General features: G+C 32.8%; 1 protein-coding gene across 1 annotated transcript; it reads left to right on the top strand.

Annotated features, from left to right (window-relative positions):
* Positions 1-12,335: 12,335 nt before the first annotated feature.
* On the top strand, positions 12,336-12,909 carry LOC120204365 (putative invertase inhibitor). Its single transcript, XM_039204460.1, has one exon. It carries the CDS (start codon positions 12,365-12,367, stop codon positions 12,899-12,901), a length of 537 nt encoding a protein of 178 aa, XP_039060391.1. The 5' UTR covers positions 12,336-12,364; the 3' UTR covers positions 12,902-12,909.
* The last annotated feature ends 933 nt before the right edge of the window (positions 12,910-13,842 follow it).

Below are 13,842 nucleotides of genomic sequence, written 5' to 3'. Positions count from 1 at the left end.
TGCTAATAAATATCATTATAACAATATTTTTCCTATTTTATAGTATTTTTTATTAACTTTTAATTCCTTAATTAAGCGAGTCTTTTATATTAATCATGTATTAATTTAATTGAAAAATAAAATAAAATAATAATAATAAATATTATAATTATTTTAGTTTTAATAATATTTTATTTTTTAATATTAAAACTCGTGACTTGTAGAAATATTTTTTCACTTCCTTCGTGATTAAATATTTCAAAATCACGTATGATATTCATTGAATAGCTCTCAACCATTTGATATTAAACGCTCACATTCTTGTCATTTCTACTGTTCGAATATAAGAGCTCAAGAAATAACAACAATTCATTTACCATTGAGGTCTTCTAAACAATAATATATTCTAATCATTACATGCTACTAAAAAATAAGGGTTTGGTTCAAGTGGTAAGCATCTTGATATCGCTTAAGCAATGTCTCAAGTTCGAGTCCTTGTGTAGGCAGAAAATCTCTGCTGGAAAAGTCACCCATCAAAATCAGATGTGCAACACAGATCGATCCAAATTAGTCAAAACCAAGTCTTGGAATCAGGAGGACAACCGAAAAAAATAAATATGATTGAATCTGAGACTTAAAGAACGAAATGAAAAGGATGCAACTGTGACTTGTATGGGAGCTAGGACAATTGGTGTAATGCCCCGGAACCAAGGTCAGTAGTTTTGGTCAACCCGAAACAATATATTAGAGCCCATTTAGATTAAATAAAGCCATTTTAGATCAATTATAAAGGGTATTGGGCCTAAGGTATGCCCAAGAGTTAAGTTTAGTGATAGTTTTAAATTAAATAAGAAATGAGAGAGATTTAGATAACAATTTACTCTAGCCTATTTTAGGGTTATAAACCTTCTCATTCTCCATAAATTCCACACAAAAATCTCTTCTTTCATTTACTCTTTTATTTTCTTCTCTTGTTTCATTCTCATTAGCAAACCAATGTGAGATTTCAAGCTAGATTGAAGAAACCAAGGTAATTTTCTTATTCTTCATTCCTTTAGCATCAATTAGAGCCATTAATTTCTAGTTTTTGTTAAGTTTTTAGAAATGGTTTTTTAGTTCAAGCCAAGGGAAAAGGAATAGTGGATCTCTAGTTGATTCAAGAAGTGTTCTAGTATCCAAATAATCCATGTAACACAATATTAGTTTTTCCATACCAATTGTAGAATTATTTGAAAGAAGTTTAGCTTGAAAGTTTAGTTTAAGCACGTTTAGTAGATTTTTATGGTAGATTTTATGTTTTATATTTTTATTATGTATTAAAGCCTTATTTATGATTCCTTAATATCAAATAAGACTTTAATAACAATTGGGTACCTCACTAGGGTCTTTGGGTTTGAAAATATATATGTTTTCGTGCTTGTTTTATGGTTTCTGCAGGTAAAGTATCGATACTATAGGGATAGTATCGATACTTGTTCTTCGTTTTGGGGTAAAAAGTGAGTTTTATGGGTAGGAGTATCGAAACTCCCAGAAAGTATCAAAACTACGCATAACATAATGTTTAAAAGTATCGGTAGTTATATAAAGTATCGGTACTTTTGCAGGAGTATCGATAGTCTTGGCTAGTATCGATACTTTCAGTCTGTTTTGGGCAGAAATATTAGTTTTTGAGGGATTTAGACAAGAGGTACCCAACACTTCTTTACATCATCAAATAAGACTACATGTTGAACATTATTAATATTTAATTCAAACATAAAAATCAAATAATTAGGGATAAATAAGACTAGCCTTGTTTGATGCTCGAGAAATGACTAGGACACCCAAGTTTCTTAAGAAAAACTAGTGGAATCGAAAGTATAGATGCAGTCTGGATATATCCTTAGGTAGCGCGCAAGGCCCTTAAAACTGACTAACTAAAGGCGAGGTCTGACACTCGTAAGGGGTGGGTTAGTAAGGGGAATAGTGTTCGATGAAGAATTCGGGGGCATATCTCAGTAGACTAGAGGGGTGCGTGAGCTCCGAGATATAGTAATTCCTCAGCCGCACCATGATATCTACAGTGGCGTAGAGAGTGAGTATCGCAAGGATATTCACTAAGCATATCAGATCAGTAGACTTGATAGCTAGCCTTTCAGTGATATGCAGTTGGTATGTTTTAACTATTAGTGTATCCCTGAGCTATTTAGCTCAGCCTTCAGATTGTTTTCGTGGGCAGGTTAGCAGATTCAGCAGGTGAAGAGTAGTAGATAGGCAAAAACCCAGTTCATACTAGTGCAGATTCAGAGTACATCTCCACATTTTTTTAAATGGCATGTATATTTGTAAACATTATTGTCTAGTTGAGTCGTAGATTTAGTTATATTGGTATGTAATATTTTTGTAAATAGTTATTATTTTAATTTGGAGCTCCTCAGTGTAAAGATTTTATTTATTCTTCAGTTTATTTTACAGTTGTTTTGTATTTAAAATAAGTAAGAAAAAGTTGGTCATCCACTTCGGTGGTTCCATATAGCACATTAAATCGATCGACTGTGTGTCGTACTGGTCTAGGGTGTTACAATTGGCACGTGAAAGAAGTCGAGAATTGGCCGACTAAATCAAAGCATAAGTCCCCATCCTCTTTTCATTTTGGGATTGTTTGGCCTTCAACTTTTCTTGAACCAACACTTTCTCAAACTCTTTCAAAAATCATTGACTGTCCACACTCATTTCGTACATTCTCTAGTCGTGTTCCGAGTAATAGGTTTATCACATATGCAATTATGGATCATAAAAGTTAGTTTCGGAATCAATTGATTATATTGTGAAAATAATTATGATTGAAAAATCAAATTATAAAATTATATATTATTATTGAAGATGTTCAAAATTTATTAGTGAAAATAATTATTTTCATTTAATGTATCGAACCAAATTCAGTTAACATGTTCAAAATAATATTTTCAAAAATTGTTGTACATTTATCAAAATAGAATTTGTGTTTCATTTCTACAACCTTACCTCAAAGCCTCCAAAGAAAAGAACCTCTCCACATGTAGGATCTTAAAAAGAATCTCACCGGATGTGTCTCTCTGTCCAAACTAAAAGGGATGAACCGCATATAGCTATTGTAATTCATTTGTTCCATCAACAAATAATCAAATGAATATGAAATATCCTATAAAGAAAACAATTATACACATCGAAAAATAAAAATAACCAATATAAACTTTTATGTTCCTCCTAAAATCTTTCTTGATGTACTTCGTTATTTATGGTTAGTGCCTCTAAAAAGGAGCAACAAAGCTTATGTGTTAGTCAAATATCCTTCATTAGATAAAGGAGATGATGTGATGTACTTTACTTACTCGTACTACTCTTTTTAAAAATATGAGATCAGACACGTGACACTGATTAGAGTTTTACCTTCACAAAACATATTTGAGCCAATACAATTACAATCGAAAGTAGTGGCCTAAACATATGGACGGAGAAGCTGGTCAACACCTCTATCAAGCATCATCGCCATCATGCACTAAAGAAAATACCATGAAGAAGCACTATATACTACTACCACATATTGTCCCAACTATAACGTCATCACACCTGAGGTAGCTTTGAAAAATAGGTAAATTGTTTAGGTAAATTTAAGTAAAAACTGTTTAACTTACCATTGTAGGTGTCACATCCTCAATAACTCTAAAGAAATATTTAAGTGGAAGGGATCTTTATCTTGGAAAAAAAAACAAAAAAAGGGCTCAATGACCGCTCCTATGACGGATAAACTCGATAAACCATATAAGTAACATTATCCATTATGTGGTGAGTGGAAACATGAGTAACCTCCCCTATTATTTTACGGATTAGAAACTAATTTAGACAAAAATACTAGTTAGATCTTCGTATTTGCCTTAGATTTAGACAATACCTAAATTAAGATTTAGTTGTTTTTAATCAAAGCTAGGAAAAACTTTCTTCTAGCATATTGTGTAACACTCGACACCTCAAGTACACAAAATTAAAAATTTCTTCATCATTTCACTACAGTAAAACAGAGTTTTTAGCGGCGTTTTTTAGTCCTATGGTGGCGTTATTAAGCGCCGCTAAAAGTTCTTGTGGCGATTAGAAAAACGCCGCAAGAAGCGTCGTTAAAACTAGCGTCGCTAAAGATAGCGATGTTTGAGAACCAAAAACGCTGCCAGAGGTCAAGATCTATAGCGGCATTTTTGAAATAAACACCGCAAAAGGTCGATATCTATAGCGGCGTTTTTAGAACAAACGCCGTAAAAAGTTGAGATCTATAGGACGTTTATGGAACAAACGTTGCAAAAGGTCAAGATCTATAGCGACGTTTTTGGAACAAACGTCGCAAAAGGTCTAGATCTATAATGGCGTTTTTGGAAAAAAACACCGCAAAATGTCATATATATATAGCGGCGTTTTTTATACAAACGCCGCTAATTACCTTTCTTTGGCTAAGATTAATTGATTTTACATATTTCATTTATGCTCTACATCACCTAAATTTAATATCATGTAGCTTTATCTAATTAACAACAACCATAAATTTTAATTAAAGCACAAGTTATGCAGAAAAATATTTAAGAACAAAATAACTTAAAATTTATAAACATTAAAATTAAATGTAATGTAGTTTGACATTATTCTCTAAGATTTAGTCTATGTTCTTTCACTTTCAATTAAAAAAATATTGTTCACTAGAATTTAGTCTTCATTGCTCTTTCAATTAAATCCACTAGCTCCGGTTCACTATCTACTTTAACAGAAAGAGAAGCTGTTGTGCCAAAAATGGCCTCATTGTGAGTTGCTTTCAGTTGCTCCTCCATCCTTGCCTACATATAAACACAACACCAATTATACTAGAGCAACCAAACTAATTATCTCCCATAAAACACAAATAACATACATACAACAACATAACAGGTATGCATGAATATCAATTGGAATTTGAAACAAGGACTGATGAAAATGAATGATGTATCACCTCTATGGGAAAAAACCGAAAACTTCGGCTAATATGCTTCAATAATGATGCATCATCTTCAGCAACTGCCAACAATGAGGCACATGAAGTAAGTTCTAGTACACCTTTGTTCATTCTAGGATTACAAATATTTCAAGCTAAAGGTTGCAAAGTGAACTCGAATATATAAATTTATAAGTGAAGTACATATTCAATGATAATCATTGATTATTATAAACCAATAGATTCCCTTAAATAATTGAACATTGTCAGTTTTCATATTATCATACAAAATCAAGACATTACTTGAGAAACGAGGATACTTTAGTTTGGTCCTAAAATAAGCATTCAATTCAATGTAGGTAAAAGATCAATAGTTTGATTTACAAATTTCTTAACTTCCCCTTAAAGCTTTAAATAAAAGCAAGGGAGTTACAAGAATACTCATCATTACTTATGAATTAACTCTCGACAGCAAGTATATATGAATTATGATTTTCTAAGATCAAATTCCTAATACTAATACTCTTCATTACTTATGAGGTTTAACATCTAATACCTGTTAAATTTTATATTAAATAGCTAAATGGGGAAACACATAAAACAAATTGAGAGGAACTATGTTTCCAACGGCTAAAGTATCACGTGACACTGATAGATTCTAATTGCTTTTCAGATACAGTTATGAGATGATATGGATAGATGTTTAACCTTCAACTTCCTCATCATCAAGTGAGGCATCTTTGTCGAGCTCAAACCGTTCCCAGCCAGGGCTTTTTGGGATCCTTTTCAGTTGCATGTAAAATTTAATTCTTACACACAAACCAGAAGGAAACCATTTAGTTTAGGAAGATAATTGAGGACTTACAGCCACTACCTTTCATAATTAATAGTACTGTCAGATAACATTACTGCAAATGAAATTACAATTTTATATACCCGTAAACAAGATGGAAAAGATAATACAATAGAGAACAGTCAACCAGGTAAACCATCAAAGCCAAAGTCTAAAACAACCAGATCCCGAACAGTAAGCATAATAACACTAAAAACACAGTTGGTGCCATCACACTAGCAAACAGCAAGGAAGAAACAAGACCAAGTACAGGTGCATAAAGATCACTTCAGAAAATAAATCTAGTAATAAAGTTGGGTATTTGCACAAATTCATAATTCTAAAATTCACATAGGTTATATATTCATGAAATTAACAAATAAATGGAAGAACAATACACTAATACTCCATCTTTTTAATAGCATAAATATTATTGTTGACAAAAAAAGCAAGCATTCAGTAAATAATCCATGAGGATGCTCTCGGAAACTTTAATTTGAAAAGTACATGGATCAGATCGGGGTATAAAATTAATAGAGATCAACAAAACTTTTTACTTTAGGGGTTACTAAACTTGATTTCTTAAGATCACACCGATTTCCTACAAAGATAAACCAAGATGCACCAACCTCACTAAATAAGCAGACAAAAATCCTGATCAATTCTTTTCTCGAGAAAGAAAACGTATAGCTTACCTCCAGAACTTGTTGTTCAACTGTGCGTCCTTCTACTCCAGATCGCCCACCCAAGAATGCAAGATATCTCATGAGCATTTTTGTGGTCTCGGTTTTACCGGCACCACTTTCTCCACTAACCAGAATATAATTGTTTTTTCCCTTAGTAATCATTGCCCTAATTTTTTATGCAACTGGACATAGTAAGACTTCAAACAAAAATAAAAGAAACAAAAGACTGTTTAACAATGCATTAAAGATATTGACATCTAATCACCTATAGGCAGCATCACCAACCGCAAAAACACGGGGACTTAGTTCTCCAAAAGTAGCTCATTTATATTGTTCCATCATATGAGTGTCATAAACACTTGAGCTTCCAGAAAGACCCCACTTATTTGGAGAAAGTTTAGAAGCTGTATATGAGGGTGGAAAAGTTCATCAGCTCAAGTCAAAATTTTTTGACATCAGATAGAACATATTAGACCACCTTAGGAAATTAATAGAGATATATACCTTCTAGGCAAGTAGAAGACTTCAACATAGAAGGTGTAACATCCCTAGTCCCCTCCATAACTGCAGAATGTGGGAAATTATTTATAGACCATCTTAGTTATTTAGAAATATAATTTAGGTTAATAACAAATAAATATGTTGGGGGTGGGGAATCTCCTCATGAAAGCATCGCTACTCATAGTCACTCAAGAAAATAGTTGGAATAAAATTGCTCTGATATTATCGGTAAGGACATTTCATTAGAGTATTATTGCAAAGAATAATGATAACTGGTGTATTCTTTCCAAAAACTAAGAAACATATGGCATTATTATGAACACATCAAAATCTCAGACAAAAATAACATCATTAAGACTACATGTTTGATTGTCTATCATGCAAATAAGTATTGGCTGGAAAGGCCAACAGACTTGCAGTAAGAAAAAAAGATAAGCCATAAAGTTATAAAATACTAGCGCAGTTGATCAGTAGTATCAATTAATGACAGTTATAAAGTATATAAGCATTTAGAATCCAGGTATAAAGCAGGCTCTTTAGAAACAACGAACCAAGCAAATGAATTGAAAACCAAACCAACAAATATAAGATGGTAAAACTTGCTTTTCACTGTTAATAAACATTGAAACCATCTAATTTGTTTAATTTATTATTCATTCATACACAATGGACCATATATCAATAAGAAAACATGTAACACACAATTATGCATAAAAGAGACAGCAAATTAAAATTATGAAGAGCTCACAGAGACATCAAACTATTTAATAAATCATTATCAAGTGAAATTATATACACTAGTTTACACATTGCATGTAAAGTCAGCTAATGCCAATGACCAAACTAACTGCACCACGTTGTGTTTTTTCCAAAAAGAAATACATCTTTTGATTGTTTAAAGAGTAGCAAATTGAGTAACAAGCCTTCTAATTGTTTGCTCTCTTCTTCTTGGCCAAAACTAACATTAAAATCCTCAAAGGTATAAAATCGTTTTCTTTTAATCATATTATCAAATGGATTAAACAAAATTTAGAAATCAAGATATCAATTCAGGTTCCAGAAGTTACTAAAAATCAAACATAATACTAATAATTTAGCATAAATATAGAAAGTAATTTATTACCCAATGCTACTGAATCTTCCAAAATTGGGTAAAAAACCTTTGACCTTAAGGAACTCATAAGCAGTGCCAACAAGTCTCATGTCGTCAGCATTAAGGCATGTGTCTAAGACCTCCCAATCCCTCACCGACCCATCGAGAAAATCCAAAATGTCGCGTCGTGATCGAGTGGATAAGGAGCCATTTTCCTCAATAGGGTTATCGTTGTTGTCTTTTTCAATGGATATGAGGAACCTTAGAGCAGTAACTAAGTCCTTCTTCATTGTTTCCTCGTATTCTTTCCATTCCCTCAGAGCTCTTGGTGGGTGGTAATGGATTTTTTGAGTGGCGGAGGCGGTGTTTGGAAGGAAAGAAAGGAAATTGGACTAGGGTGTCCTCAAGTTTCTCTCTTCCCCCCTTTTTCCCCTTTTCCATACATGTTAATAACTTCCAAAATAAAATCCCAAATCTTTTCTGGTTATACTTTCTTATCATACACTAAATTATAAACAACTTGCTAAATTTAATAGATAATACTATTTGATAAAGCGAAGAATAATCAGTTTGGGGCATTGATTCTTTAGAGAAAAAAAAAGAAAAACAGCGACAATGGGAAATGTAATGAACCACAAGAAGTAGCTAAGACATTAACAGAAAAGAGATTGTAAAGACTTCATACCATACTATCGTAACCTTGGATCAATCGCGAATAATCAACAACGCCATTTTCCCCCTTTTTGGATTTACCCTCTCTTGCCCCATGCCTCTCAGACCTCTATGACTCCCGCGGCGATGAGCAACACCAGTTTTGCGTGGATGAAAAAGATGAAAAAGGGGAAAGGGATTTGAAAAAATAGATGTAATGGCGAGAAAAAAAGGCTTTCATAAGTGAAAAAGAAACTATGTTCGGCGGAGATGGGCAAGAGGAAAAGGGGATCGTGGGAACAAATGGAAAAGGGGAAAGGGATTTGAACAATTAAAATTATCAAATATTACGGCGTTTGTTAACAAAAACGCCACCATTTATCATTTTATAGCGGCGTTTGCATTTTCTAAAAAACGCCGCAAAAGTACATATTTTTTACGGTGTTTGTGTAAAAACACCGCTACAGTTCTAATCTTTTGCGGCGTTTATTGAAAAAAATGCCATTATAGGTGAACTCTGTTATGGCGTTTTTATAAAAACGCCGCTAAAGTAAAAATTTGTTGTGGCGTTTGTCAAAAAATGCCACTATAGATGGACCTATTGCGGTGTTTATATAAAAACACCGTTAAAGTACTACTCTTTTGTGGTGTTTTCGGAAAAACAAAACGCCACTACATATATACCTATTGCGGTATTTACTTTCCAAACGCCGCTAAAAGCGCTGCTACAGAACAATTTTGTTGTAGTATTTTTTTTCTATTTAAGTACTGAAACTCTATAAACTCTTTTAGTACTAGCATTAGGTGTTTGTATCCTTCATCATGTTATTGTAGTGTTGACATACTCCCATTATGCTGTCAAAAGTGGAGATATATTCTCTTTTGTCAAGTATGCTGATATGACTCCACATTAATTGATCAAATGAGCTAATATGCTTTTTTATCCACTAGTAACAATATGCCTATACACCTAGAAACCCTCGAGATGTCTTAAAAGGGTATAAGAAATACTCATCCTCAAGCTTGCGACTTATGAGAACAACCTAAGGGGTTGAAGAGTTTTTACTGTAACTATAGAAATGATTCTATTGTATCTTAAGGAGCACCGAGATGTTATTTACCCTAACAAGACGTATTCAAACTCTTCATTTGTACCAAGATAAAAATGTTTTAGTTACACCAGTAGAACATTTTGAAAGCGTGAAAATGCCTAATACATGTTGTACGTTGATGCAAATTAAGTTTCCTTATAAAACCGACTGAGGGCATATATATGTCTTCATACCTCTATAAACTACTCCTAATTCATTACCATACCACTAGGTGTCAAGAAGTCTTCACCCAAAAGTATTTAGTTGTTTCTTCATAGATCATAATATTATATCGGGTGAAGTTGTTTCACATTTTTACTATCATGATGCTACATATCCTTCAAAGAATGTTGAGATGTCTTCTTTCGGTAATAGAAATTACTTTTTTTTTATTATAATTGTAGAGATACCTTTGTCTTAGTAATGAGAGATAAACATCTCTGCATTACCTCTACCATAGGGAGTTAAGAAGCCTTCACTTAAAAATGTCAAGATGCCTTTGCTAAACTTATATCAAGAAGAAGTTGCCTCACACTCTAGTCATCACAGCTTTATGGATCCTCTAGTGAGGGTTGGTATGCTTTGCTCAACAACAAGAAGTTTTTGTAGTTATTCTGTGTAAATATGCCTTAGCCACAACAAAGAGAACAAATATCATCATTTGTTTTTCCTACCAACATAAAGAAACCTTCATCCATCGACTAGAATCTTCTGATGGTGTTGAATTGGCTCTTATATTGTCTAAAATATAACGATACCTTATACAAACAATAAAATATAATAATTTCTCCAACCAACTGGGATAAAGATATCATCTTCAAGGTTGATAAAAACTTGTCATTGATCTCCATAATGTGTGGAGATTATTATAACAAAAATTGATTTCCATAACACACCTTAACACCACACTAAACACAAGGTATCATGCTAAAATGACCTTTTGGTGTCATCTCCACAATCGTACCTCAAAGTCTTCAAAGAAAAAATCTCTCCATAGGTAGGATCTTGAAAAAAACATCTCCAATAAAAGAACTTCGATAATTCAAAAGACAATGAGAATATTTTTGAAAGAAGAATTTTAAATATCTAATATCTTTTGGGAAGTCACAATATTTTGATATTACCTTTAACAAGCCTATATGACCTACTAGGGTTAAATATATTGCTAATTGGTCATATTCGCACATCGTACTAGTTTATGGGTAGTCATAATGACTCTACACTTGGCATCGACTCCAAGATTCACACTAACCAACCCATAAATACATCAGGTCTTCACTATCGAAAAAAACACTCTACTTTTTCGTTTTGTTTTCCTTTCATGTTTTTGACAGTGGTGGCTCTGATGCTTGGACGACAGATTCAGATAGCAATGAAGCATGAATTGGTGAGAAAATTAACATATTTCAAGTTTCGAAGCTGAATGACAAAGATCATAGGGTAAAGAAGATGAAAAGTTACGATGTCAATTTGTCAAGTTTAAGACTTTTCCCGATGAAACCAAGGTCAAATTTGTGCTCAGGAGGTTAAAGCGATTTTATTGATGTATTTTGGAGTTCAACGACTGATAGAGGTGATTAATAAATAAATTATGTTAATCTAATCCAAAATGTTATTTAATATATATTAATTTTGTTAAGAATATAATAAGTTTTTAAGTTAGCTTGGTGGTTGGATGTTTAGTATTCTTTTCTAAAGACTTTTGGTTTTAATCCTATTAAAAAGCATTTTTTTTTCAATAACAAAACGACATCGTTTTGGATTTTTTGTGCACTAAAATAGTCGCACAAAAACGATATCGTTTTGGCGAGGCAATCACGTCAGCAACATTACGGCGCACAACTATCACGTCATCGTCTCGTTAAGTCATTAATGGCAGAGTGACATAATTGCACTTAAAAGTAAACGACAATGTTAAAATTGACAAAATTGAAAGTTTGATGGTATAAATGAGTAAACGCTTAAAGTTTGGTAAATTTTGGGTTAAATTGTGGTTAAAACTAGTTGCATATATGTATTAATTTGGGGATGAAATTGGAAGGTCCAAAAGTTTGAGGATTAATTTACAAAGAGTGGTATAGTCTATGGATGAAATTAGAATGTTCAAAAGTTTAAGGATTAATTTAACATGAGAGTAATCATTTGGGGATGAAATTGAAATATTCAGAAATTTAAGGACTAATTTGAAATGAGGACTATAATTTGGGGACATATGAGTGCAATTAACTATTTGTTCTTTAATATTACCATATATCAATATTATTTTGACGGAATATTACCATAACCGTTCACATTACTGAAAATGGCGGCGAACCTTGAACACATCAGATGAAGATGGCCTTTGCCACTCTTTTAAAGGAAAAATCCAAAAAACATAGCAATAATCTGAACAGACTCACTCCATTTTAGGTTTCAGATTTGCTCATAAATGATTTTCCATTGTTAAAATTCTCACCATAAATGCACAACCCCATTTCAGCTCCTTATAATCGTTTGCATTTCCAAGCATTGTCGTATCATCTTCATACAAATTCTCTAAAGAAAAACTTGAAGCAATCAAAGATGAATAATTCCCTAATTTCTTCTATTATCTTCTTTCACCTTTTGATCGTTTCCGTAAGGTCCGACGTCCTCAGTGATTCTTGCAGCCAGGCTGCCAAGGGCGATCCCAATATAAACGTCGACTTCTGCGTTTCGAGCCTCCGAGTGGATCCCAAAGCCAAAAGCGCCACCAGCGTTGCCGATTTGGTCGACGTCGCGATCAACACCGCCGTATCGGATGCGACGAGCATAGGGTCGGTCATATCGAATCTCCTGAGTAACAAAGGCCTCGAACAGTACGTGAGGAGATGCCTGGAAGATTGCTCCGAGCTTTACTCTGATGCAGGGTCGAACTTAAAGAGTGGTGAGCAGGCTTTCGAGGGTAAAGATTATGGAAAGGCTAATTCAGAGATAAGTGCCGCCATGGATGCATCGACCACCTGTGAAGAGCAGTTCAAGGAGAAGAAAGGGGTGGCTTCGCCGTTGACGAAGGAGAACGGCGATTTCAATCAGTTGACCGCAATCTCTCTTGCATTCATTAACATGGTCCAAAAATGATGATAAAACTTAGCGTTACATCAATAATTAAGCACATTTGTGTTATAAAAAGTAATACTAAACAGATTTTTTTTTTGCAGTTTTTGTATCTCATAAGTAATGGGTTTATTTGTTTCTTTTAGTTTCTTCTGTTTCATGATCTGTTCCTTAGCACTTAAATTGAGATGCAGCCTGAAAGGAAGTATAAAAGATGAAAATATTCTTACCTCATATTGATGTTTCATCCTCTTAATGTTAAAAGGCCTGTAACGTACTCCAATAATATACTTCAACATCTTAATTTCTTAACAATAGTAACGAGTTATATTACCATTAATCATATAACAATAAATATTTTTATAAAGGTCGTGTTTGAATTAAAAAAATTTAGAAATGATAATCATTAGTTTAATTAACGAGGTCATTTGATCCATGTCTTCAAAATTTCATTGTAAAGTTTACTTGGATTAAATCTTTTTTATAAATGCAAGTTTTACTTTTTTTCCCTGATTAATTTGGTGTAAATATAAGACGGTTGACATTGAATACCCATGACATTTTTGAATCCGATACTTCAAAGAATAACAACAATTCATTTACCATCAAGATCATTTGATTCATGTTCGGATTTTAACTTCGGTTGCTGTAAATGGGATTCCTTTTTACAAAAACTACTTCCAGTTCCGGCTACGCCTGAGATTTAGAAGATTAATTACAAATAAATAAAAAGATTTTAATATAAATTATAATTAGAGACATATGCGATGAATTTTAATTAAAAATATCTAAAATATATAATAATTTAAATTTTTTAAAAATAACCGTGAAGTTCAATTTTTCTCTAATTATAATAATATATTATAATAAAAAAATAAATTGAAGCCTGGAATGATTATATAAATGATTGTGTTTAATCCGATAAACTCAATTAATAAAGCTATCATTATATCATAGGAAGAGAA

This window comes from Hibiscus syriacus, unplaced genomic scaffold (genome assembly GCF_006381635.1).
Source record: "Hibiscus syriacus cultivar Baekdansim isolate YM2019G1 unplaced genomic scaffold, ASM638163v2 tig00010865_pilon, whole genome shotgun sequence".
NCBI lineage: Eukaryota > Viridiplantae > Streptophyta > Magnoliopsida > Malvales > Malvaceae > Hibiscus > Hibiscus syriacus.
Note: the sequence above shows the minus strand (reverse complement) of the source record. Positions and strands in the feature narration are given on the sequence as shown.

What these genes read in the sequence shown, in the direction of transcription:
- LOC120204365 (XM_039204460.1), top strand. Translation starts at nt 12,365, where the DNA reads ATGAATAATTCCCTAATTTCTTCTATTATCTTCTTTCACCTTTTGATC.